Source organism: Eschrichtius robustus, chromosome 8, assembly GCF_028021215.1.
Source record: "Eschrichtius robustus isolate mEscRob2 chromosome 8, mEscRob2.pri, whole genome shotgun sequence".
Taxonomy (NCBI): Eukaryota; Metazoa; Chordata; class Mammalia; order Artiodactyla; family Eschrichtiidae; genus Eschrichtius; species Eschrichtius robustus.
The window spans coordinates 123,320,472-123,348,438 of NC_090831.1; the positions used below are offsets into that span (position 1 = coordinate 123,320,472).

Below are 27,967 nucleotides of genomic sequence, written 5' to 3' on the forward strand. Positions count from 1 at the left end.
GCGCGGCTGAGCCTGCCCGCTGCCCGAGCTCCACCGGCCGGCCGCCCCGCGCCTCTGCCGCGTCCCCGCGCCCCGAGCAGCCGGGCCCGACGGCAGTGCGAGAGCCGGGTCGGGAAGGCAGGGCCGGGCAGGCGCCGCCTGCGGAGAGGCCGGGGGCCGGCCTGCGTGGGGCAGCGCGGAGGCGGCGGCGGCGGCGGCGACTCCGGCCCGGGCCGGACAGCGCAGGACCATGGCCGAGGCAGCCCCGGCTCCGGTAAGGGCGGCCCGCGGGCCGAGCGCAGTGAGCCTGGGAGGGTCGGGGCGCCTCGGGCTCTGCGATCGGACTCGAGGGAAGGGAGGAGGGCGGGGAGCCCGGCCTGTCAGGCTCGGGGCCCCGGAGCGGGGCGCAGCCCGGACGGCCGAGCACAGACACCCCCCGGGGTCCCGCCGGCAGGGGAGGGGCCTGGGGGGGACCCCGACGCCGAGAGCGGGTCTGGGACAGCTCGCCCTCCCCCATCGTTGGGTCCCTGCGCCTGGGTGTGAGGCCCCGGCTCGCCCATCCCGTTTGGAGGTTTCCAGCGGAGAGAGCCTCTTACACCAATGAAAGAGGAATGAGTGAAGCGATCCTCGCCTGGTGCCAGCCCCGCTCCTGCCTGCCGGACGCGGGGCAGTGGGGTTGGCTTGGTTTGGGGTTTTCATCAGCCATTCTCCAGCCCTGGGAGCCGACCCCACAGTCACCCTCGCTGCCGCCTCCGTGAGCCTCGCGCAGCCACAGATGCCGTGGTGACGGCAACACTTAGGTGTGTTGAAGGAGCGCCGGAGGACAGGGATCCCCAGTGCCCAGCCCGTGACGATGCCGGACACGCAGGAGGCCCTCCGTCGGGATTGCAGAGTGAACGACTGGTGCAGGTTCCGAGGGCGGGATTACCTTCTGCGTGTTTTATTCATTACGCGGATGTTTACTGCAGGCCTGCCGCGTGCCAAGCCCGCTCCGGCAGTTGCTAAGCCTGCAGAGCTGACCGAGACAGTCGCTGCACACAAGAGCCGTGCAGAACCAGCAGGGACTAGTCAAGTAAACAGGACCGGAAACGATGCCTTGGATTTGCCAGCTAAGAAGCCTCTGCTCACGCCAAGGAGAGTCATTGTAGTGGATCAGGAGCCAGACCGGCCGACAGAGTTGTGACCCGAAAGTGAGGGGGGGCGGGGAAGAGGAGGAAAAAGGAAGAAGCAGCAGCATTGGGGTGGGGGATCGAGCAGAGGGACTGTCATCTGTGCCCTCAGACCTATTTTTCCCTTTTGGATCTTGTTTTCAATATGGTAGAGATGATCATGTGTCTATATGCCAGCCCTGTCCAATAGAAACATAATAGAAGCCACATATATAACCTTAAATTTTCTAGCAGTCACGTTTTATTTTATTTTATTTTATTTTATTTACTTACTTACTTTTGCCCAGTGGCCTGCTGAGCCCTTGGCAGTGAAAGCGCGGAGTCCTAACCACTGGATGTTAGGGAATTCCCAGTAGTCACATTTTAGAAGTAAAGAGAAATAGCTGAAATGTACTTTAATGATATGTTCTGTTTAAGCCAAGGCTTACAAAATATTTCAATGTGTAATTAGTATTAAGAAATTATCGATGAAGTTCTACATTTTCTCCGCATACTCAGTCTTCAAACTCTGGTGTGTATTTTTTACTCACGGCGCATCTCAATGGAAATAAATGCATCTCAAGTGTTCAGTAGCCACATGTGGCTACCATATTGAACAGTGCAGGTCTGTCCCATGGAGAAGACCCAGGAGAGATTGAAACATTGACCATAAACAAGAGAAAAGATCCGTGTACCTAAAACTGTGGAAGGAGGTGGCATTCAGAGCATAAAGTGGAGAGATTAGTTTTAAACAGGATGAACCTTTTTCCTGAGGGAAGGAAAGAAGAAAGCATGGACTAAGCTACTGATGCGTTTGAAGTGGGAAGGAGTGTGAAGAAAACGAAGAGAAAGAGGAGAACGTTGAGAGAGTTGAGGTCTAATAGTTCGAACCCTCTTCTCAAAGTAGGAGGCCGCGTCATCGCCTGAGAGTGAGGGGCCCCCAGCGGACAGGGGTCTTCCTGCCCAGCCTACGCCCCCTGAAGCAGCAACAGCAGCATCACCTTGTTTTCAGTGCAAACTCCCGGTTTTCCTCCCAGACCTACTGAATGAGAGTCTTGCATTTTAGCAGGACCTCCAGATGACGCTGACGCCCATTAGTTTGAGAAGCGCTGTACTAAAAGCTGGACAGGGCCAGGGGCTTGTAGTGGTCACTCTGTGGCATGGGAAGAGGAGCATGGGGGCACAGGGCAGTGCTGAGTCCCTGCTGAGCTTAGAGACCACGGGTGTGTGGTGACACCAGTTTACCTGGTTGTGTGACTTCATTTCGTAGGGCTTACCAGCCTGCTTCCAGGAACAGAGAATGAGAACAACTGAACTGACTCAAAGCTGGAGGTTAGCCGAGCAGGTGAGGCCGAAAGGCAGACGAGTGAGGGGGTTGAAGTTAGCTGAAATGATCAGCCAAGGAAGAAAGCAAAGCCCGGAGCAGGCCGGTAAACCGGGAGCAAATGGAACGGTCAAGGGTTCAGTGGGATTGCAGAGCAGGTGAAAGGAGAAAAAGGTAGTGGGAGAGCTGCAGAGACCGGAGGTTGTGGCCAAAGAGCCGGTTGTTGAACTCGTAGAGTCAGAAGGCTTTGCAGAGGTCATCCTCATCCAACCTCCCATTTGTTGTAGGAGTTTCATTTTCTATACACTCTTTGTTCCAAGGTATGTTCAGTGAGGGGGCAGCCTGTTATGTTCTTGGAAAGATCTAGTTCAGAACGTATTTATATAGGCCAGAGTTTACGTTCCTGAAAATTTCATGTTGGTTCTAGTTCTGCCCTCTGGGGTAACACAGTATAGGAGTAAACAAGTCTGTCCTGCCTTCTGTTTATAACCCTCAAATATTTGAAAATAGCTGTCATGCTTTCTCCACACTCAACATTCTCAGCTTATTCAACTACTACTGAATGATATGGTTGTGGCTTGTCAGCAGGGTGATGGATGGGGCCAGAGCCTAAGTCAATACATAAGGGGTTTATCAGAAGGGCACTGAGCTCACTGAAACCTGGAAAGATCCTGATGCACTTAGAGCTTTTCCAGAGACAGAGGATGCAGCAGTAACCTGGCCTCTGGGTGATTGGCTCTGTGCCAGGCTGCTTCTTGATCCAGTTTCACCTGTTCACTGTCTTACCTACTCCATCCTTCAACCACCAAAGCAATTCTCTTGGCTTTTTATGTCAATGAGCTCCATAAAGATGAGGCTTATGCAGGCACTACTAAAACTATATTTAGATTAATCTCCGCTGGCCACTTAAGCAGCACTTATCTCATTTTAGTTCGGATTAGGGCTCCTTCTAACACTCAGTGTCTCGTCTCCTCTCTCCACTGCACACAGACTTCTGAATGGGACTCCGAATGCCTTACATCCCTGCAGGCGCTTCCTCTTCCCACACCCCCAGCAGCAAATGAAGCACACCTGCAGACTGCAGCCATCTCCTTGTGGACAGTAGTGGCGGCCGTGCAGGCTATCGAGAGAAAGGTGGAGGTCCACAGCCGGCGACTCCTGCACCTGGAAGGACGGACAGGGACGGCCGAGAAGAAGCTGGCCAGCTGCGAAAAGACAGTGGCTGATCTTGGGAACCAGCTGGAGGGCAAGTGGGCGGTGCTGGGGACCCTGCTGCAGGAGTACGGGCTGCTGCAGAGGCGTCTGGAGAACTTGGAGAATCTGCTGAGGAACAGGAACTTCTGGATCCTGCGGCTGCCCCCCGGTATTAAAGGAGATATCCCAAAGGTAATACCTCCACTTCTGCGTGCAGAGTGCTACCACTAGACCTTAGACTATTAGCAAGGGGTAGTCTTGGTCAATCAGTTTGGCTGAAGGAACCAAGAAGTTGTGTTGTGTTTTGTCTATTTTGGAAGCATTCCATGTTCAATTTAGTGATCATGTGAAGTGTCAAACTTCAGATTGGAAAACTCTTCCCAATCCAAAGTTGGCTATCCGGCAGATGGATTTTTTTCTCTTTTGCTGTCTCCTGCCCATTATCCCCAAGTCACTTTTTTCTTTATTAACCTGTCTGCTACAGTCTTGGTTGGAAACAAAAGTAAATATTATTTAAATCAGTCAATTTGAATTTGTTGGAAATTCTGGTAAAAAGAAAAAAAGAGGACAGAGGAAGGGATGTGGAGTTAAGTGGTTAATATAAGGTTTGGGGCTGTCTGTGGGTCTAGGGTCCACATGGGTCCTGTCCTGCAGCATCCTTTCCAGAGTGCGCCACAATGCTAGGGCCCGGCCCTTCTGAAGGGAATAGTCCCTAAAACAACAGGAAATAAACATCATTCTTGAGCTATGGAAGACAGCCTTGAGGCAGCTAGTTTCCAAACATGCCCGTTTATTTATTCGTTTATTCAACAAATATTTCTTGAACACTTACTATTTGCTTGATATCTACTTCCTGAAGGCACAGCAGTGAACAATTCTTGTAAGCTCCCCTGGAGCTTAAATTTTAGGGGGAAAGATAAAATAAACAAACAAAATAAATCCATTTAAGTACTTTGATAAAAATAAAAGTGCTATCTGGTGATTTATTTTTTAGATTGGATGTCACAGAAGGTCTCATAAAGTAGCTAATTTTTAGGCTGAGACTAAATGACAGGAAGGAACCTACTGGGAGAAGATCTGAGGAAGAGCTTTCCAGGTGTAAAGAATACCTGGTGCAATGTCCCAAAGGCACAAACAAACTTGAAACACTGAGGGGAAGGAAAAAGACCAGTTGGCTGGTGTACAGTGAATAAGTGGAGCTAGAGAAGCAGGGGGGCAGCTCATTTAGGGCAGTGTTTTTCAGCCCTAGCTGTACAGGAATCACCTGGGGGGCTTTTAAAATTTTGATGGGCATCACATCTAGAGGTTCGGACTTAACAGGTTCAGGATGGGGCCTAATCATTAATCTTAAAACTCCATAGTTCAAAAAGAGTCATGTACCAAAATGTTCATTGCAGCTCTATTTACAACAGCCAGGACATGGAAGCAACCTAAGTGTCCATCATCGGATGAATGGATAAAGATGTGGCACATATATACAATGGAATATTACTCAGCCATAAAAAGAAACGAAATTGAGTTATTTGTAGTGAGGTGGATGGAGTTAGAGTCTGTCATACAGAGTGAAGTAAGTCAGAAAGAGAAAAACAAATACAATATGCTAACACATATATATGGTATCTAAGGAAAAAAAAAAAAGGTCATGAAGAACATAGTGGTAAGACGGGAATAAAGACACAGACCTACTAGAGAATGGACTTGAGGATATGGGGAGGGGGAAGGGTAAGCTGTGACAAAGTGAGAGAGTGGCATGGACATATATCCACTACCAAACGTAAAATAGATAGCTAGTGGGAAGCAACCGCATAGCACAGGGAGATCAGCTCGGTGCTTTGCGACCACCTAGAGGGGTGGGATAGCAAGGGTGGGAGGGAGGGAGATGCAAGAGGGAAGAGATATGGGAACATATGTATATGTATAACTGATTCACTTTGTTATAAAGCAGAAACTAACACATCATTGTAAAGCAATTATACTCCAATAAAGATGTTAAAAAAAAAAAACTCCATAGATAATTCTAATATGCAGCTACGGTTGTGAACCACGGACACAGGGCATTGGAGACTGAGGTAAGGAATGTGGACTTTATCTTGGGTGTAATGGGAAGATTGGGGGATTTTTTAGCGGAGGAGTTATATCTGGTCTGTATTTTGAAAGAGTCTCTTTGGCCTCTCTGGGCCAAATGGGTCATGGGGGTACGAACAGAAGCAGGGAGAAAACAGTAAAGCAGCTGTAATAGTAGGAGGGCCGAGAGTGGCTTGAGTAAGGGTGGCAGCAGTGGAGATAGAGACAAGTGGACAGATTCAGGCTGTTTTGATGGTAAAATTGATGGTAGGACTTACTAATGGGAATTAGGGAAGGAGGAATTAAGAACAATAGCTGGAAATTAACTGTGATAATTTACTGAGCACTTACTGTTGTAAGTGCCTTAATTACTTTCATAAGACTCCTAACTTGCCCAAGATCATGCAGTCAGTAAATATAAATAATGGAGTTGTACTGTGACCCAGTTGGCTCCAGAGCGTATGCTCTTAACCACCGGCTCTTAGGCTTTTGACTTGAAGGACCGGGTGGATGGTGTTGGCATTTACAGAGGTGGGGATGCTTCAGGGTGGGAAGGAATTAGTTCTCCTTTGGCAGCATTGGTTTGAGATGGCTGGGATACGTTCAGGAGAGATGTTAAGTGATCTTTGAAGCTCAAAGGTGAGAAATATTTGGAAATCATTGACGTACAGATTGTATTGTAAGTCATGAGGCCGGAGGTGATTACTTCGGGAGAGAATGTGGAGAAGCAGCAGAAAGATTCCAAGGACCAAGCGCCATGGGTGGGAGTGGTGGCCAGTGAGTGTGTGGGTCACAGGGTCAAGGGACAGTGGTCGTGTGGGTTAATGTGTTACTGAGAGGGCTAGAAAGGTGAGGATGGTGAATACAACTTGGCAACACAGCCTCGCTGGGGACCTTGCAAGAGTTGTCTTAGTGCAGTGGTGGGGATAGCAGGCTGGGTGCAGCAGGCTGAAGAGTGAACGGGAAGAGAGGCGATGGAGGCTCCTTTAAGGCTTGCAGGGGAGGGGAGCAGAGGTGAGCAGGAGGCCGGAGGGGTCAGAGTCAGCATCTTAGAGAGAACCTTCCCCACAGTGTGTTTTGCTTGTGTATCTGGAGCACCTCCAGAAGTTTTTTTGGGTAATTTAAACTTAGTATTTGCCATAAAGTTACTTACTGTCTTACCTGGATGAATGGATAACATTTAAACTGTCCATCTTAAACTCCAAAGTCATATATAAAATAATGTGATTTCTCTCAAAGATTTCTTCATGCAATTGAAATACATCGAAGATTTACTAGATTGAAACATGGGCCACAAAGAAATTTTGTGTCCTTGATTTGTTGAAGATGCTCTTATTCTGCCCTTACTTTTGAATGCCAAATTCAAAATAATTTTCCCTCAAAATTTTTTTCTTAATTTTAATTTTTTAAATTGTGGTAAAACATATATGACATAAAATTTACCATTTTGGGGGGGAGGGGAAAAAAGAAAAAAATTTACCATTTTAACCATTTTAAGTGTACAGTTCAGTGGCATTAAGTACATTCACATTGTTATGCAACTATCACCACCAACCATCTTCAGAACTTCTTCATTTTGCAAAACTTTAATGCTGCACCTGTATAACCCCCCCATTCCCCCCTCCCCCAGCCGCTGGCAACCCCACTTCTGCTTTCTGTCTCTGTGAATCTGTCTGCTCTAGGTCCTCATCTAGGTAGGGTCATACAGTATGACATCTGTCCCCGTATGACTGGCTTATTTCACTGAGCATGACCTCTCCCAGGTTCATCCATGTTGGAGCAGGTGTCAGAATTTCCTTTTTAAGGCTGAATAATATTCCATTTCTCTCACAATTTTAAAGGCATTGGTCCTTTGTCTCATAACATCAAATGCCATTGATGAAAAGTTTAATAACAAATCAATTCTCGTTTGTTTGTAAGAAATCTTTTTTTTTTTTTTCCTCTCTGGAAGATTTTATCTTCTATTTGTACTTTGTTTTTCTAAAATTTGTTGAGGATGTGTCTGGGTGTAGGTCTTTTAAAATTTTTGTTGGGCACTCGGTGTGACCTTTCAGTCAGAAGACTGATATGTTTTCCACTCTGGAAAATTTTCTTCTGTGATTCTATTTTTATAATTTTTCATTTCCCCCTTTCACGTTTTTTTCTGTTCTCTTTCTGGAATTACTGTTTGACAGATGATGGATTATTGTCTTTGTGTCTTTAACTTTTCCTTCATATTTTTCACCTTTTAAACTAGAGTTCTGTGACGTTTCCTTCCAGCCTTTCTTTTATTTTAACAAGTATATATTTAATTTTCCAGAATATTTATTTTCTCCTTTTTTAAAGCAGCCTGAATTTTTTTTTTAATGGATGCAGTATCTACTTGAGTGTCTCTGAGAATATGTATTAGAGCTTTTTTTTTTTTTTTAATTCTCTGGGATTGTTTGTAGTGTGTGTTCATCTTGATGCTGTTAGTTTTACTTTTTCAATATCGAATAATCCTTGGTTGTTTGTAGGTTAATTAAGAGGTTAATTTGAGGAAGCTGGTGTATTTTCTCTGCCACCATGTAAGTCTGTTTAACCAAAGGATCTTTCCTTTGCAGGAGAGGCTCTCTCCATAGGTGCCCGATATAGGTGGGCTTCACTTTAAGGTGCTGTGCAAGGAGCAAACAGGCAGTGCGGGGGCCACCCAGAGGCCAGGAGTAAGGTGGTACTCTAAGTTGTCAGCACCGCACTGGGACCGGGTGCTGTCTCCAGGCAGGTTTTTTTGGTTTTTAAAAATATTTATTTATTTTTGGCTGCGTTGGGTCTTCATTGCTGCGTGCGGGGCTTTCTCTAGTTGTGGCGAGCGGGGGCAACTCTTCGTTGCGGTGTGCAGGCTTCTCATTGCGGTGGCTTCTCTTGTTGTGGAGCATGGGTTCTAGGCGTGCGGGCTTCAGTAGTTGTGGCTCTAGGGCTCAGTAGTTGTGGCTCGTGGGCTCTAGAGCGCAGGCTCAGTAGTTGTGGCGCACGGGCTTAGTTGCTCTGCGGCATGCGGGATCTTCCCGGACCAGGGCTCGAACCCGTATTCCCTGCATTGGCAGGCGGATTCCTAACCACTGTGCCACCACAGAAGCCCTCCAGGTGGGTTTTTTAATTTCTTTAGAGTTGAGGTCTGGGTTTCAGCTTTGGGGTAAATGCTGCTTTACCGGGGCTGATGAGGACAAGGCAGGGGGGTCCCGCTATTCCAAAGATAGACCTCCAGACTGCAGTTTATAACCAGTAACCCCTACTCAGCATCTCTGCCAGCTTTGAGCTTGGAATTCTCTGGATTCGTCACTGCAGTCCTTTCCTGTGTGTTGTCAGAGATGCAGCTTCCTCGTACCTTAGGCCCCAGCACAGGCGCATCCTCTAGGTCTCAGTGAGAAACTCATCAGAAATTCTGATCTACTGACGGCCTCTCCTTCTCATTCTTGGTACTGTTATTTAATCCCTCCTGATCTTATTTACTGTCATTTCAATGGAACTCTGGGTGGAAAGGGAAGTACATGTGTGTTTAGTTCACAATCTTGAACCAGAAGCCCTTCTCAATCCTTTATTTTTGTCATTATTTTATCACATGTGTTTCTGTTGTAAGCTATCACAAATCTTTTCTGTAGTGAGATTAGATAAAAAATTAACTATTGAGCATCTACATTTGCCTCAGTTGGTTTTAGATGCTGAGCAGGATGTAAAATGAGTAATTTATGGTTCTAGCTCCTAAGGAACAAAATTTATGGTTGGGGAAAAAAAGATGACACAAATGAAGCAATTAGAGAGAAATTAATTGCCTCATAGAATTGTATAGACCTTTGTATTTTAAAGGCTATGTTAAGTTTATGAAGATGAGTATCTTTTTACTGAATTTTTTAATTTGGGGAAAAAAGTATATGTATATATATTAGTTACCCAGAGTCTTTCTTGCTCTTGGATATTTCTTTTCCCGTAGCATCCTGTTTTTATTTTATGGGTTTAATATCTCTCGAATCTTTATGGGATTACTAATTAAGGTTTGTAAAAAAATTCGGTTGCCTAGGTATTTCTATTTTTTCCACAGTTATTTTTTTCCCTCCTTTTATTTTAGTCTTTCTTGATCATGTGGCAGGATTTCTCTAAATGGTCACTGATACTTAGAAATAAGCTCATATTTAAGAATAAAACTGTTGAAAGCCCTCAGGCAGGAAAAGGAAGAGCTAGCCATTATGATGATGGCAGAAGGAGAAGAGCTTTACACTAGGGGATAGTGCCCATACTTGGTGCCTTAATTCCCCAGGCAACTCTTATATTTCTTTCCAGAGAAACATATCCATTTGCCTGTGGATAAGCTCCTAGCTTTAGACAGAATTGTGCTGGAAGGTGGGAGGATTCTGTTCTGTATATGACCATTTCCTTCATGAAACCTTGACTCCAACAAGGCAGAATCCATAATTGTTCTCTGAATGCACTCTCCAATGTCCCATGCTTAAATGTTTTTCCCATTCACATTAGGCCTGTTTATAACCTACCTGTCTTTTAGGACTGGCCAAAGTTCCATCTTTTCTAGACTCATCCCAACCCCATTATAGCTCTGTTTCCAAAATTTCTTGTCCATGTCATTAATGTGAATATAGTCATATGCTCCTTTTAGGCAGAAACGATACATTTATAATCTTGGTGCTTAGGATAAGCCTTGTACTTGATGGATATTCACAATATGTAGAGTTCTGTGAATTAAATCCTGCTTTGCATTTGTACCTACCTCTATGAGTGACTGTTTACACTCTCCTAGAACTCATAGCCCTAAAGTTTATCACAGTGAAAACACTGTCAACTCTTGGAGGTTAAATCTGTGTCTTAAATATTGCCTGTATCCTTTCAGCATCTCACATAGGTTTTTTGTAACTAGTAGGCATTTAGTAGAGATTTATTGAATGGTTAAATTGCAGTGAGAGAAACTAACCCCAGTGTTGTGATTTCAGGTGCCTGTGACATTTGATGACATCTCCATCTACTTTTCCACTCCAGAGTGGGAAAAATTAGAAGAATGGCAAAAGGAACTTTACAAGAATATCATGAAGGGCAACTACGAGTCTCTCATTTCCATGGGTGAGGCTAAGTTGGCACCTTTTGAATGAGGTGACAGCAGCTCCAAGAAGTCTCAGAATGGTCCCTTTTCCTCCAGCGTCCTCATTTTCACTCTGTCCTCACACTTCTGGTTCCAAGCGAAAGATTTCCAGTTCACCCTTGCTAAATAGGAAATCATGATCTCTCCTTCTGCCAAATCATGGGACAGAGAATGAAGTTCAAGGTTATGGGTTATGGGTGTGCCAGCTGCAGTGGTTTCCATGGTATCCTTCACTTTGAAAGGGCCTTGCCTCTCCTCCTCGAGGCACACTCACTCTTACTCCATGGAAGTAGCAGGCCGTGCCCAAGTAGCACATGTGCCTTTCCCACACCTCACCTCTCCTCTTACCTGTTTCCTAATAGATAACCGTCCATAGTTGGAGGTGAATGGATGGGGGGAGGTGATCTAGACTCTAAAAGAAATTCCCTGGGCCTGTGGACCTCACAGCCTTCAGTTCAGCTTTTATGGCCATTAGTTGTCATCCTCATTTATCACTTTGTCATACCCTCTTTCCCATTTTCCTCTCCTAGATTATGCCATGAATCAACCTGATGTCTTATCTCAGATTCAGCCAGAAGGGGACCATAATACAGAGGACCAGGCAGGGCCAGAGGGAAGTGCGATTCCCACAGATCCCAGTGAAGGTGAGTGAGAGAAGAGAGTATCCACTCCTTGTCTCCCTTTCCTGGTCAGAGATGATGGCTCAGAACTAAGGTAAGCAGGGCTTGGGGCTTCTAGAGCCTCTTAGTCCTAAAGCAAGTAGACTGCGAATGGGTCATCAGGCATTTAAATAGAGCTTAGAGATAACCTTGTCCAGGGCCTTCGCTCATCCGTACCACACACCTAAGGGCTATTGAGGGAACGTGTGCCCAGCTGTTCAGAAGTGCTAAGGGGCTGGGAGTCTGCCTGGTCCCTCGGGGACGCACTTAACTGGCAGACCCTGATGGCATCCACCTGGGCAAAGTGGATTTTGCCCAGTTTGGGAGCCAGCTATTATTAGTTAACTCTCCCTGGTTTTTTTGGTTGGCAGCTCCTTGATATTGTGTGGGAAAGACTGCTAGTCAAAGTCCAGTATTATTTCTCTCAAGTCCCACCTCTGTTATCAGAAAAATCTCAGGCAATTTTTGTTCTTTGATAGATAGAAAGCTCACAGAAAATTCATCCTCCAGACATCTCTATGAGATGAACTTCTCTGACAACCCACCCCCGCCCCATACACTGTTATTTTTTCTAACATTTTATTATGAAAATTTTCAAACAATCAGAACAGTTGAAATAATTTTACAGTGAACACCTAGATACCTATCACCTAGATTCTATCACTAACATTTTACTGTACTTCCCTATTACATATATATCCATCCCTGCATCCCTCTATCCCTGCATCAATACATCTTATTTTTCATGTATTTCAAAATCAGTACAGATATCAATACATTTCCCCCTAATTAGTTCAGCATGAATATCATTTACCTAGAGTTCAATATCTGTTTATATTTTTTCTTTTGATGTAAATTTTTCTTTTTAATTTTATTTATTTATTTATGGCTGCGTTGGGTCTTCGTTGCTGTGTGCGGGCTTCCTCTAGTTGCGGCGAGTGGGGGCTACTCTACATCATGGTGCGCGGGCTTCTCATTGCGGTGGCTTCTCTTGTTGTGGAGCACGGGCTCTAGGTACGTGGGGTTCAGTAGTTGTGGCTCAAGGGCTCTAGAGCGCAGGCTCAGTAGTTGTGGCACACGGGCTTAGTTGCTTCGCGGCATGTGGGATCTTCCCGGACCAGGGCTCGAACCCGTGTCCCCTGCATTGGCAGGCAGATTTTTAACCACTGTGCCACCAGGAAAGTCCCATTCTCTGAGTTTTGAGGAACGTATATATCTGCTACCCACTATTTTTAAGAATGTGTAGGTGATTGTATTTAGGCAGTGTAACAGGTTGAATTTTATTTATCTCTATATCATGGATATAAATAATGAGTCTAAAATCATATCACAAATAAAGATGGGTTATTTGATTGCAGAAAAATTCATTATTGGAAATGGCTCCTTGGTCACCTTTGTTAGTTACATGACATAGTCCTCAGTGAGAAAAAATGAGTGTATCATTTTATTGTTTAGGGATGAATGGAAAAGGTATAAATAATTTGGTTTTGAGATTATATATGAAAGTTTGATTTAGCTTCCATCTTGTCAATTTATTTTTACCTTGGTTTTTAAGACTCTATTTGTGGGGGACTTCCCTGGAGGTCCAGTGGTTGAGACTTTGCCTTCCAGTGCAGGGGTGTGGGTTAGATCCCTGGTTGAGGAGCTGAGATCCCACATGCCTCAGGGCCAAAAAACCAAAACATAAAACAGAAGCAATATTGTAACAATTTCAATAAAGACTTTAAAAGTGGTCCACATCAACAAAAAAAATCTTAAAAAGAAAAGACTCTATTTGTGGGTAGTTACCCTTTATACTTTAATACATTTTTATTTAGAATTAACAGTGTAAGCATTGCATTTATTTAGTACTCTGGTTTTATTCTTTAGAGTTTCAGCTTGCATTGGTGATTACCAACCTAGATATTTACCAGAACTTGAGGATAGAAGTCATATAATTTGGACTGATCAATATATAGCCTTTAAAAAATTCATATGTTTCTAACCTTTAGAACCCTTAATATTTTCCTCCTTTTAGGTTTAATTATATTTTAATGCCTTTTTATTCATTTAATTCAATTGTTTTCTTTTGGTTGCTCAAATTGTCAACAAGTGAGAGGACTTTTAAACTATCGCCTGTGTCTCCTGTGTCCTTCTAGTACTGCCTCAGTACTCGTTTTCTTAAAAAAATATGTTCCAGGCTGTGTTGGGGTTTCCAAGACTTCTCCTAGGCCCAGTAATTTGCTGGGAGGACACACAGGACCCGGCATATAGTCACGCTCAGGGCTGAGGTTTATTACAGTGAAAGGACACAAAGCAAAATCAGCAAAGGTTAAAGGCACTCAGGGCAAAGTCTGGAGGGAACCAGGGGCCAGCTTCCAGAGTCCCCTTTCAGTAGAGTCTCATAGGACACACTTAATTCCTCCAGCGATGAGTTGTGACAACATGTGCAGTGTGTTGTCTCCCAGAGAAGCTCTCTGGGGACTCAGCACCCAAGGCTGGTCACGTAGGCACCCTCTGTCTGGCATGTACCAAGATTCCAGACTCCCAGAAGGAAAGTGGATGTTCAACATAAACCACACTGTTTGTACAAACAGCTTAGGCCCAGTGAGGCACTCAACATATAGGAAAGTTTGATATCAGCATAGAGGGCTGTTTGCCAGCCAAGCACCAACCTTGCAAGCAGGCCTTCTAAGGATAGGCAGTCTCAGGCCTGCTGTGTTAACAGGAGCCTATTTTAGATTTTCCTTCTCCTAAAACATTAAAAAAGTCCTGTTTCCTTTCGGTGGAGAATAGTATTAACTGTCTGGTCATCAAGGTGCATAACAGACTGTCCACACGGATGCCAGGTAGATACTAATGCTGGGCCACTTTAGTGACAGAACTAATAAAGTATTTTTTTTGTAGATTATTCTTCACTTTAACCATTTATATCATTTTTAACATCTTGTTATTATAAAAAAAGGAATCAAAACTTTTCATTTTTGAGCAAGCAGCTTCTCTTTTCTTTAACATCATCATGTTTGTTTAATTTTTTTTGTTTTTTTGGCTGTGCTGTGGGGCATGCAGGATCTCAGTTCCCTGACCAGGGATTGATCCTGGGCCCCCAGCAGTGGAAGCTTGGAGTCCTAACCACTGGACCCCCAGGGAATTTCCCATCTTTGTTTAATTTTAATACACCTTGTAATTTTTATTAGACCAGTGTGTTTACATTAAAATTTTGATGTACTTTTAGAAACAATTTTCTAAAATTATGTTTGGATTTATCCATATTTCTTATAAAATAACACCCATAATTTATTATTGTATTCCATTTTAGAGCTTTAGGAAGAACTGTGCATTGTAATTAAATAAAAATATGCATAGGTAGACTAGATTTGGGGATAGCAATAGTGCCATGTGGCACCCCCTCCTTTTTATGTCCAGATATCTTAGAATTAATTTTATGCTCTGTCTCCATCACCATCATCTGAATCTGATGAAGGAAAAGAGAAATTATTATTCCTCCTAGGGAACAGTCATTGATGTCTAGTATCTTAGATAAAACTGCTTACAATGAGTACAAAATAGTAGTGAATGGGAGAATACAGAAAAATATAAACCTGAGATTTCTGAAATTCTTCTTTAACTCTATTACTAGGGCCAAAATACAGACCAGCTCTGTGTGTGTGTGGCCATTATTTGGTTGCTGATAGTTTTAATGTTGAACTCCAATATTTTAGAATTCTTTGGAGAAAAGCCTTAACTAAGAAGTTCAGATGGAATAATTACCAAAAGCCCATTATCTAGCCCTTCTTCTAGTTTGGAAGCCATGGACTAGAGCCAAGATTCTAGAATGACCCATAAGTAAAATAAATTCATTCTCAGACCTTGTAGTCCTGAGGAGACTTCTTTGATCATCATTGTTTTGGGTGCATCACCCTTATCTCCTTTATCACTGTTCACTCCAATCCAGCAAGGCCACCTTTTCCTAAACAAAATCAGCGACTAAGGCACATCCAAATATGATAATCCTTTTATTTTATTTTAGCCTATTTGCAAACAAGAATTATCCTGGAAATAAACCTTAGAGGTTTTAACTTATTACACAAATACTCAATATATTCACCTGCTATGTTACAGTTCCATACCTATTTCACAAAAGGTGCAAAAAAAGTTTTTATATCTTTACCAATGGTAGTTTCATGTGTCAAGTATTTTTATTGTCTGCTTAAGAATTCAAATCTCAGCACCAGTTTTTGTTTTAACTGAAGTATAGTTGATTTACAATGTTGTGCCAGTCTCTGCTGCACAGCAAAGTGACTCAGTTATACACATACAGACATTCTTTTTATATATTCTTTTCCATTAGGTTTATCATAGGATATTGAATATAGTTCCCTGTGCTATACAGTAGGACCTTGTTGTTTATCCATTCTAAATGTAATAGTTTGCATCTACCAACCCCAAACTCCCACTCTCCCCCTCCCCCCACCCCTCCCTCTTCCCCTCCCCTTGCCCTCCCCCTCCCCTTCCCCTCTCCCTCCCCTCCCCTCCCTCCTCCCCCCTCCCCCCTCCCTCCTCCCCACCCCCCCCTCGTCAACCACAGGTCTGTTCTCTATGTCTGAGTCTGTTTCTGTTTTCTAGGTAGGTTCATTTGTGCCATATTTTAGATTCCCCATATAAGTGATATCATATGGTATTTATCTTTCTCTTTCTGACTTATTCTACTTAGCATGATAATTTCTGGTTGCATACATGTTGCTGCAAATCTCAGCACCAGTTTTTTTTTGTTCTTTTAATTTTATTTATTTGTTTATTTATTGGCTGCATTGAGTCTTTGTTGCTGCGCGTGGGCTTTTCTCTAGTTGCAGTGAGTGGGGGCTACTGTTCATTGCAGTGAGCAGGCTTCTCATTGCGGTGGCTTCTCTTGTTGTGGAGCATGGACTCTAGACGTACGGGCTTCAGTAGTTGTGGCGCGTGGGCTTCAGTAGTTGTGGCGCGTGGGCTTCAGTAGTTGTGGCTCGCGGGCTCTAGAGCGCAGGCTCAGTAGTTGTGGCGCACAGGCTTAGTTGCTCCGTGGCATGTGGGATCTTCCCGGACCAGGGCTCGAACCCGTGTTCCCTGCATTGGCAGGTGGATTCTTAACCACTGCGCCACCAGGGAAGTCCCTCAGCACTTGTTTTAATTCACTTAGTTCATAATACCTTTGTATACATCCCAGAACCTCAAGGTTCCAGCTCCTTTTCAGACAGCCTGGGGCCTTACCTGTTTAAAACATACGCACACACACACATACAATAAGATTTCCTCATAGTTAAAATAACATTCAACCAGTGTAGATATTAAAATTTTATACTTTCTTGGGATCAGCCTTACTATTTGAACTACCCCTCAAACCTAAAACCTCAGCATTTATCGACTTCCTCTTACCTGATCACCATTTTCAGTTTTTCTGTCTTCTCTGGCTTTCTCCAAAGCCTGCTGCTTGCAGGAACCAATGATTTTACTTTCATTTGTGTCTCTTTAAGTATCCACTGTTGGGATTCCTCAGGCCTGTGCAGATGTACTCTGAGTGCTATTGTGGTGACTGGGCCAGTAGTTGCCCTACTGTCACCAGGCAGGTGACTGCATGAGGCCACCTTAGTATTCCAGTACTCCTGCTCCTTTTATTTCACTTCCAAAAGGTCCTCAGTTATACACTCCCACCACTCCCACCAAATGTAGTAGACACAACCATATTACATGCATTCAGTGACAACAGTGCTAAGACCCAATTATTTGATAAAATAAATATTTACTTAGTTTTACTGATCTAGTTAGTTAAATGACCAGAGGAACTTTAGCATCATTATTCAAAAAGAAGGGTTACCTTCCTGGGGTTCCCCAAGTTCAGTGAAGACATACTGAGCCAGTGTGTAATAACAATAGCCACTCGCATTTCTGTAGAACTGGCTTGTTCTTTTAGTCCTCCATAGCTTTTATGGTTGGCTGCTGACTAATATTGTAACAAAAGATTGGAAAGAATCCAAATGCCTATCAGTAGGAGACTCTTGAATAAACAATGGTACAGCTACAAAAAGGAATGAGAAGGATCTCTGTATACTGCTACAGACAGATGTCCAGAATATATTGTTAAGTAAAAAATGAAGGTACAGAACAGTTCGTGTAGTATACCTCATAAAGAGGGAAAATACAAAGATGTATATATGTTTGCTTATATTTTTCCAAGAAGCAATGGAAGATTAAAACAAAAACCAATGAGAATGGCTGCCTATACAGGGAGGGAGAGATTAGAGATGGAAGCTAGACCTCTCTGAATGTACCTTATTTTATAGTTTTGATTTTGGAGCTTTGTAAATATTTTACATAAAAATATAAAATAAAAATCAAACACATACTGAAATAACTAAACTGTATACCACAAAAAAATCTTAAATTGAGTCCATATTTTTGTTAATAATATTGGTATTATTTTGAAATGTACATTCAGATAAAGCAAAGATTATTTAGTGTCATTAGGAATCAAGATTCTCAGGATAAGAGAGAAAAGATACAAGCATAAAATCAAAGGATTTAACTAAAACCCTGTAATCTTAAATATGAATCATAAGTATTAATATAAACTCATGACACTTTCCTTTTTCTAAAAGGTATGTATTTTATGCTTTGTCCATTGGAAAGACCTAGAAGCAGTGACCACCTATTAGCAGTTAGCGTCCTGATCATCCAGATTGTTGTCTCTAAATTCCGTTTCTCGGAGAGATTATTGATTGTGTGCTTGGAGCCGGAAATGTACAAGATGAACCTGGTCTAGTTTGTCATACCAGAAATAAAGGAAACTAGATGTTTGATGATGTGAAAAGATATAGAACTGACCTGAAGGGGCTCCCGCTGGCCAATAAAGGGACAATTTGAGCGTTAAAAAGAATAATGACTTGAACTTATTTACAAAATGGAAATAGACTCACGGACAAACTTAAGGTTACCAAAGGGGATAGTGGGGGGAGAGGAGGAGGAGATAAATTAGGAGTTTGGGATTAACATATACACACTACTATATATAAAATAGATAAACAACAAGGACCTACTGTATAGCACAGGGAACTATATTCAGTAATAACTATAATGGAAAACAATCTGAAAATATATACATATATATGTATAACTGAATCACTTTGCTGTACACCTGAAACGAACACAACATTGTAAATTAATACTTCAATTTAAAAAGTGGTTAAAAAAAATAATGACTGCAATGGATTGAAACTCATCCAGTGTATAGTATTCTATGAGTTCATAATGATAAACTAAAGAAAAAAGTCAAAACCACTTGAATCACATTTGGAGGTTCTAGAGCACTAACTCATTATTCAGAAAATTGACTAATGAAGCAATTAAGCATTTTAAAAGTCTCATATTTTTGATGAATAGACAGTTCATCCTTTGGATGTCTCTTAAAAGATCCACTTCCTTACACTCAGTCTCTCACTGCCTGTTTATATATGTGTGTGTTTATAAAGTCTTGGAGAAAAAAAGATAAGGTTGGATTATGGTTAATACACTTCAGCCTTGTAGCTCAAAGTAGGAAGTTGGAAAGACAAACTGCCACATGTGCAAAAACCTGTATTTTTCCGTCTGTCTGCATAACCTGACAGTATTTTGGGCCTTAGTCTTGTCCAACCTCTTATTTCTCCTTTGGGTGTGACTTTAGATTTCAGTGGTCTCTAACTGATTTGAAAGGCATTGAGCAAAACACTGAGTTCTAAAAAAAAACCAAAAAACAAAACACTGAGTTCTGTTCATTTGCTAGGAATAAAACCATAACCTTCGTACAAGGCTTTTTTCATAAATAATATAGAGAGCTTGAATTTACTCTCTGGACCCTGTCAGCGTGCCAGCTTGTCCTTTTAGGCCAAAAAAGGCTATATAGACCTCGGCTGGAATAGCAAGCACAGCTGTTTCTGTACTGACCAAATGAGGCATGTTATGTGCAAAGCCTTTAGAGGCTGTTCTTTTTTTCTTTCCAAAAGAATCCCCAAGGCCTGAGGGACTTGCAAATACTATTCTCCCCACTCCCAGTGTTCAGGAAACAATAACCTATATCATTAATAAGCAGAAGTAATGTGATCTCTTGGAAAGAACCCAGAATTGGGAACCTGAAAAATGTTCCTGAGCAGTCAGATCTGTGCTTAAACCTAACTTTGTAATTCTGGAAGTGTATTTTTTTTTTTAAAGGATCAATTTTATTTATTTATTTTTGGTTGTGTTGGGTCTTCGTTGCTGTGCATGGGCTTTCTCTAGTTGCATCGAGCGGGGGCTACTCTTCGTTGCGGCACGCAGGCTTCTCATCGTGATGGCTTTTCTTGTTGTGGAGCACGGGCTGTAGGTGTGCGGGCTTCAGTAGTTGCGGCACATGGGCTCAGTAGTTGTGGTTCATGGGCTCTAGAGCGCAGGCTCAGTAGTTGTGGCACACGGGCTTAGTTGCTGCGCGGCATGTGGGATCTTCCCGGACCAGGGATGAAACCCATGTCCCCTGCATTGGCAGGTGGATTCTTAACCACTGCACCACCAGAGAAGTCCCTGTATTTGTTTTCAAATTAACATTTTTTTTAAAGTTTTCGGTTCATCTTTTTTTTTTTTTTTTTTTTGGCGTATTTTAAAGCAAATCTTTGATAATATAGCTTTTCACTGTAAACACTTCCTTACTGGCAATTTACTTAACCTCTGAGGGCCCCCCCTACTTAAATGGAGAAAATATTCCCTGCTTCATTATTTCATAAAAAAGCTGTGTGAGAAAAAGGTGAAAATACTTTGAAAGTAAGTGTGCTAATGAAATGAAAGGTACTATTGAATCTAGATTATTTCAGAGTGTCATCTCTAATATAAAAATTTTGATTTGTTTTGAAATGGGCTCACTGAACATAGTGAATCAACGTGAGTCTATCATGTAAAGATTCATAAATTTGGTTTCATTTTGAACTGGTTCTCTAGATGTTATATGCATTTTTTAAAAGGCTAGTTTCATTTTGTTGTTATAGTTAATTAGAGATAAATATTTGGGCAAAATGTAATATTCAGCAAACCAACATGATTATTTCCACTTTCTGAGTCAAGCCCTGAAGGCCATTCTCTTCCCCCACAAACAGAGCCTGGCATTTCAACATCGGATATCCTGTCTTGGATTAAACAAGAGGAAGAGACCCAGGTCGGCACCCCACAGGAGCCCAAGGAGAGTGACATGTGCAAAAGCACCTATGCCGGTGAGTACTGAGCCGCCCAGACCCGGCTCATGCCAGGACCACTGAGAAGAAACGGCAGAGGAAGTGGGGTTGTGGACGCAAGGAAGTGGGTGAGGAATGAGGAAAAGGGAAAAAAAAAGCATGTTCAGGTAAGTTAGAAATGAAACGGAAATCAAACCAAGATACATTTTAAGTGAGAAAACATACTCTTAAGTGTAAAGACAGATTAGAAGAAAAAGAAGTACATACAGATGGACCAGAAGGTTGAGGATGGGGAAGGACAGGACATGTGAAGAGCACGCAGAAGGGACAGAACAGAGCTAGGGGGTGGGAGAGGCAAGCAGTGCAGACAGCAGGGTCTTGGGAGAGGCGCAAATGGGAATGTTAATGAAGAGCTCTCCCTCAGGAAGAACAGTGACATGAGAAGAAACACGCGTCTTCTAAGACATTTAGCACCATCTGTATTTTGCCATCTGAACCAGAAGAGAATCTCAAGGTCAGAAGAGACATGATCGTTTATGCAACTTAATGCAACCTGTTTATCTTCTATGCTCTGTGCTTAGACCCTGGGGAAAAAAAAAAAAAAAAGACAGTTTCTGCTCTTCAAGAAGTTTATATTGGGGCCACACATATCAGTACTAGGCATGCCTATTATTAAATGTCAAGGGTGAGTGGGATGGATGACTTATATACAAGAAATAAGAAGTTCGGAGAACATCACATCAGTTTTAGTTTGGGTATTTAGATAAGGCCTAAAGAAGGAGGTGAAGGGACTTCCCTGGCGGTCCAGTGATGAGGACTCTGTGCTTCCACTGCAGGGGGCTTGGGTTCCATCCCTGGTTGGGGAACTAAGATCCCCGCAAGCCAGGATGTGAAGCTAGAATTGGCCTTAGAAAATTGGTCCTATGTGGTTGGGTATAATCTGGGAAGATGGGAAGAGAGGAGATGCATTCTACAAAAGGGAGGGCAGAATGGTCAAAGACGTATGAGCAGAAATGTGTACTTTATTTTCCAGGAAAGTAAAGAGACAGCTAACTATAGTGAAGGACTTACCTGGCAGAATACAAAGGAACAGGATTAGATAAATACATGATTTTAGGCCTAATCACAATAGGCAACAGAGAACATTTCAGAGCTTGTGAGCAGAGGTGAAACATAATGAAAGTAATGCTGGGGAGATTGATGCCAGGGTTCTTCCTGTCCAAACGGGGAGCGCTGGAGAGGTTCAGTAGTAAATTCTCTGACGATTGGCCTCAGGGACTACAGACACCCTGGTTATTATCTCAGCCCTCCACTGCCTTCCTTATCTGGGCCAATGAGGAGCTCAGAGTAGCCTGTCAGAGCTGGGCAGGGACACAGGAGAGTTGCTGGGACACCTGTTGTTGACAGGCGTGACTCTGAGTCCTTTCTTTCAGACGAAGAGCTTGTCATCAAAGCTGAAGGCCTCGCCAGAGCCTCCCTGTGCCCCGAGGTGCCCGTCACCTTCTCTTCTCCACCGGCAGCAGCAGCTAAGGATACGTTTCCGGACGTGGCCTTCAAAAGCCCGCAGTCTGCGCCCATGGCGCCGTTTGGACGTCCAGCCACCGACCTGGCCGAAGCCTCTGAGGGACAAGTGACTTTCACTCAGCTGGGCAGCTACCCCCTCCCGCCTCCGGCCGGGGAGCAGCTGTTCTCGTGCCACCACTGCGGCAAGAGCCTCAGCCAAGACATGCTGCTGACCCACCGGTGCGGCCCCGCGGGGGAGCGCCCGGCCCCCTGCGCCCAGTGCCCCAGGCACTTCCCCCCGCACGCCGACAGCGGCCCCCAGCCGCCCACCGGCGAGACGCCACCCACCTGCCCACACTGCGCCAGGACTTTCACTCACCCGTCCAGACTCACCTACCACCTTCGGGTCCACAACAGCACCGAGCGCCCCTTCCCCTGCCCCGACTGCCCCAAGCGCTTCGCCGACCAGGCGCGCCTGGCCAGCCACCGGCGAGCCCACGCCAGCGAGCGGCCCTTCCGCTGCACGCAGTGCGGCCGGAGCTTCAGCCTGAAGATCAGCCTGCTGCTGCACCAGCGGGGCCACGCGCAGGAGCGGCCCTTCTCCTGCCCTCAGTGTGGCATCGACTTCAACGGCCACTCGGCCCTGATCCGCCACCAGATGATCCACACGGGCGAGCGGCCGTACCCCTGCCCTGACTGCAGCAAGAGCTTCATGCGCAAGGAGCACCTGCTCAACCACCGGCGGCTGCACACGGGCGAGCGGCCCTTCAGCTGCGCGCACTGCGGCAAGAGCTTCATCCGCAAGCACCACCTCATGAAGCACCAGCGCATCCACACGGGCGAGCGGCCCTACCCCTGCGCCGAGTGCGGCAGGAGCTTCCGCTACAAGCAGACGCTCAAGGACCACCTGCGCTCGGGCCACGGTGGCGGCTGTGGTGGGCATAGTGACCCCTCTGGACAGCCGCCGGACCCCCCGGGCCCCCTCCTAACTGGGCTCGAAACCGCTGGCCTGGGCGTTAACACCGAAGGTCTAGAGGCCAATCAGTGGTATGGGGAAGGGACTGGAGGTGGGGTTCAGTAAATCTCTCTCCTCTCAGGGTTAGCCGTGCTGGCAGCGGGGCAAGAGGCAAGCCCAGAAGCCCCTGCACCCCGCTAACCCGGTGGTAATGCCTGCCTGGCACGTCAGTGAATTTGGGGTCCTGTGCACTTGACTAGAGCCGTGCTTGAGTTTCGGAACTTCACAAGAGCAGCACATTGTGAAACCCAGGAAGACCCAGAAGAGAGCCCAGCTTCCCCATCTTTTCAAAAACATTACCTAAGCAGAAGTTATAAGAACGTTGCAGAGAGGTTGGAAAGCAAGATTCAGCCTCTGGTGATCCATCACTAGGTAGAGTCAGGTGCGTGGAAGAGCCTCCAAGGCTTGAAGCCCATTCTGCGGCAGAGAATGTTTAACTGAGCCTTTCATCACCTCCTTGATGGTAGGATGGTTGCTAGAAGAAAGTGCCCAAGCCTGGGCACCACTCCTGTTCCTCCCAGACAGTGGCTCCAGTTGGCTCACGTGCTTGGGTACTGTCTCTCCTGAAATGATGACTCAAGACTGCCTTCCTAGGTCTCCTAGATTAATTCTTCTAATATATTTTAATACTGGATGAGCAAAAAATCTGACTTTAAAAGCTTCTTAAGGAGAACAGTTCTTTCACTAGCTTAATTTGAAGCATTCAGGCTTTTACTGCCATTTAAACTGCTAGAAACTTTTGCCGGGGTCCTGGTTAAAAATTTGGGAGCAGGATTCTCAGCCCCAGCTTTAAAAGCTAGAGATCCCCGAGAAGTGACAGAACAGCCTAGAGTTTGTGCCTGAACCCTGTTTCTTAGAGTCACTTATGTCATATTCTTCCTTATTGTTTCCAAGCAAGTAAGCTGGCTTTTCCATTCCCGGTGTCTGATATTCTGACAATCATCAGCAGAAAAGGTCACAGCACTTTCCAGAAGCATTACAGAGTTTTGGAAGGTGCCAATGGACTCTCACCTTTCACTTCCTCAGTAGTGAGATGATAGTTACAATGCCGCTTTCTTGAGCCAGCAGAGTGTCTGTTCACCCCCCCGGCGATGGGCAGATTGAGGGACTTCGTAGGCCCCTGAGAGCTAAGCACCAGGTGTGGATGAGGACAGCCTCTTCCTGCTGGCTTTGCTTCTGGGGACCTTGGCTACCGTGTGTTCTTTTGTCAGGGTCGGTCAGTCAGTCACCTGGGAGCATCTGAGCCTGGTCCCATTCCCAAGTGGCTTTGCAGTTGGGCCAGTTTCCCTTTACAGATCTCAGATTTTCATCTGCAAAATGAGGCTGGTGAAAGGAAAAAAAGTGAACCTTTAGAATTAAAAAAAAATTTTTTTTGTACATTCCTTCTCCTGCCAAAATCCTGTCTCTATCTCTGGCTTTTATCCAGGCAAAGCAAAATAAGACAGCAAAATCAAAGCAGCGACATTCTTGCTGAAACTTGACTGAAATCAGTTTGATTTGTTGTTTTACTCTTGCTTGGAGACTGAGGTAGAAGACAGAGAATGCAGAAGTCCTGTCTTGGGCAGAAAAGTTGTTTGTACCTGTACTCTCCTGTTTCCCCTGAATCTTCCTGAGATGGCTGTGACAGGGTCTGCGAGTATTTAGACAAGACACTTTCTTGATGAAATGATAAGGGAAGGACCCATTTTTTCCCTTATCACTCAGCCCAAACCTCACCCTTCCTAGTTATGTGTAACTACACTAGGAAAAAAGTGTCACCCCAGCTAGCTTTGCTCCTGGGAATGCTCTGTCTGAACATGCTGCTCTTTAGGATAATCACATTTATAGAACATCTGTGACATTCTTAACACCAAGCATCATGGGAGGCCTAAGAAATGTGTATGAGACCTATTCCACGGTCATAACTTATAGTCTAAAGGCAAGGGTATGGGACAAACCAAGAGGGATGATAAACAGAACCCTGGCATATGGGATTAAGAGTTTTCTAGCTAGAATCTGGACCCATACCATGGAAAATTGGGGGGTTCTGGGGATCCCAAAACCAGGGTTCCAGCTTTACTGGTGACCCACTAGGAACTTGAGTGTGAGATCCAGCTCTGGCTGCATCCTGATCTTCCTAATGAAAAGGAAGAAGAGTCAGATCTTTATGTGGTGAGGTCCCTTTTCTGAACAGATGGATTTGAGCATTCGCCAGGGTTTGCTGGAGAAGGCACTCCTACACTAGGTGTGATGATGGATGAGATAACATGGAAATTCTTTTTTACTCAAAGGTTTACTGAGGACACAGAGCTTATTAATGAAAGAGACCTGTGGATTAAAATGCTGCAGATAGGTCCCACAGTCCCTTTTGCAAGGAACTGTAGCCAGCAGGGACCCACACTTTGGCAAGAAGTGAACAGAGTTCAAATACCAGTGAGGCAAGAGCCGTGAAGCTGAATGAAAGGGAATGGGCAGCATCATGCCAGAAAGATGGAAGTAGATGTTATCCAATCCTCAGCCCTTGAACAAACTAGGGGTTCAGCTACTGTACTTTCTGGTCTCCTTTCCCTCCACCAGTCCTCTACCAGGTAGAACTCCAGGCCAGCTCTAAATTCGAGTTTGTTTGCTTAAGATTCAAAAGTGGATAAGTAAAATAGACCAGTGGAAAAGATAAGTCCAACAGAGAGGTTCCAGTGTGTGGAGAAACGTGGTCCATCAAGGGCTCCTGAGACAAACCATACACTTAACAGTAACTGAGGATTGGTCTTCCTGACCAGACACAGTGGGAAAGAGGAAAACCTAGAAACGTGCTCTTCATCAGTCTGCCCGCTGGGCTGGGAAGTCTGTACTATCACATAAATAGGCACCATCTCCTTGGAGTGGATCCAGCTGTTGACTGTAACCAGAGTCACTCTTTGCTTACTAGATTTTTCATTATCACCGTAAGATGAACCTCTGGCTCAGCCACAGATGTGAACATAAATGGAGTTGATTGTCCAGAAAGTGAAAGAAGACTCTGATCTTTTCTGCTGGATATTTGTTACTGGAACACCGTGGCTGGGCTCTAGCTACTTTACATAACTTCCCAGCAGTGCTTTACATAACTTCCCTCACCATTAGTAATAGTCTGCGGACTTTCTGTTGGGGGACTCTGCTGGGCTTCTTTTTGGAGCATTTTTAAATATTTGGGTGTCCATGCCTATCTCAACCAGGACCAGACCTTATGGCTTACTAGGGAGTAACAAATGTTCACTGTCTCAGTCGGCAACAGTCTTGTTGATAAAAGAGGGCCCGAGTTCCTTTATCTGTTCTTTCTGAATGGGATGGAGAACCCAAACTTCTGCTCAGATTTCCTCTTGAGGAGGGGCAGGGCATGCTGTCCCATAGCCACATCCCACATTGTAGCTTCTTAGACAATAAAAAGCATCCTCCTCGGCTGTCTGGGGGCTGCTGAGGAGCGATGAGGAAAAGCAAGTCTCCCCAAAAGGTTCTCACAGACCGGGGACTCTGTTATCATCAGAGATATGTTCTTTCTGTGTGCTCGGTGGACACCTTTGACTCTGTTCCCTTCACTCGACAAAGGAAGCAGTCTTCTCGCAGGGTTTTACACAGAGGACATTCTTTGACTTGGGAAGTGTCAGGCTCTTACAATCAAAAGATCCTCAAGTTAGGGCAAATTGGTGGGAGATGGGAGTAGGGAGTGCTTGGGTCTTGTAAGGACACGTCATGTGGGTTAGTACAGCTTAATGGCTTAAAGCAGGGACTAGATTCAGACCTAGATTCAAGTCCTGACATCATAAGAAGTAACATAACATATTATTTAGCCATCCTGAGCCTAGTTTCCTTATCTGTAAAATAGAATGGTGCTATGTCTCGGAGGTGTCAGGGTTTGGGGGCAACCTGTGAAAGTGCTTAGCACAGAGCCTGGCACACAGAGGTGTCAGGGGGCAGCCGTCAGGAAAGGTGCAGGCCCAACCAGAGAGGGGAAAGTGCAGAGGACTGAGGTCGCTCTGCAAAAGCACGTGATTGCTTGATGACGTAGCTTTTGCCTTCCATCTTTTGCTTCCATTTAGCCTGTTCGTTTACTCTGTCTTTTCTGTATCTCCTGGCTCCCAAAAGTTTGTGTGTGCCATGACACCAGGTGGTTCTGATTCTCTTGACTTTTCTTAGTTCACATTCTAACATGTGGGATCTGGTCCAGCTCCTCTTTCTATACCAGGCCACAGAAGTCTCCATCCAACCCTTGGACTGGCTGCCCTTGGGTTACGTGCTCATCTTGGTTCAGTCAGCTGTAGTCAGGAGGGAAGGTCCCAGATCCCAGGATCTGTGGGCCTGGTAGACTGACTTGGGAATGGGCCAACGGTGGCACAGTGGGGCATGTCTAGTACTGCGAGGAGAGGAAAGACTCTGTTTCACCTATATCAGGCTTCTTTGAAAGGCTTCTACTTCATCAGCACATCCGAGACCAGAGCTCATGGCCCCTGCGTAAAGGACCTGGAAGGTGCTGTTTCTGTATCTTGCAAAAGAAGTAATTTGTTACTTTCTAGGGTGTTATTCCTCCTTTCTGTCCCAGCTCCACTTTCTTTTTAAATATGTAACTCTGGCCATAGTTCTATTTATACACACATACACAATGACTTCTGTCAGCTTGGTCAAACTGCCTCTTCAAAACAAAACATAATTCCACCCCTTAAGACCAACCGCCCACTGAAGAATGCAGAGAGATACAGTCAAATCAGAGAGGCCTCAAAAGTACTGCGCTGCAATGCTCTTAAAATTGCCAGGTTACATTTCAAATAAAATATTTGGTAAAACCTCA

The 27,967-nt window shown here is 44.6% G+C and overlaps 1 protein-coding gene across 1 annotated transcript; it reads left to right on the plus strand.

Moving 5' to 3' along the window:
* On the plus strand, window positions 1-27,967 carry ZNF398 (zinc finger protein 398). Its single transcript, XM_068549625.1, has 6 exons — window positions 1-253; window positions 3,442-3,837; window positions 10,665-10,791; window positions 11,341-11,454; window positions 20,577-20,690; window positions 22,085-27,967. Exons 1-6 carry the CDS (start codon window positions 230-232, stop codon window positions 23,233-23,235), a joined length of 1,926 nt encoding a protein of 641 aa, XP_068405726.1. The 5' UTR covers window positions 1-229; the 3' UTR covers window positions 23,236-27,967.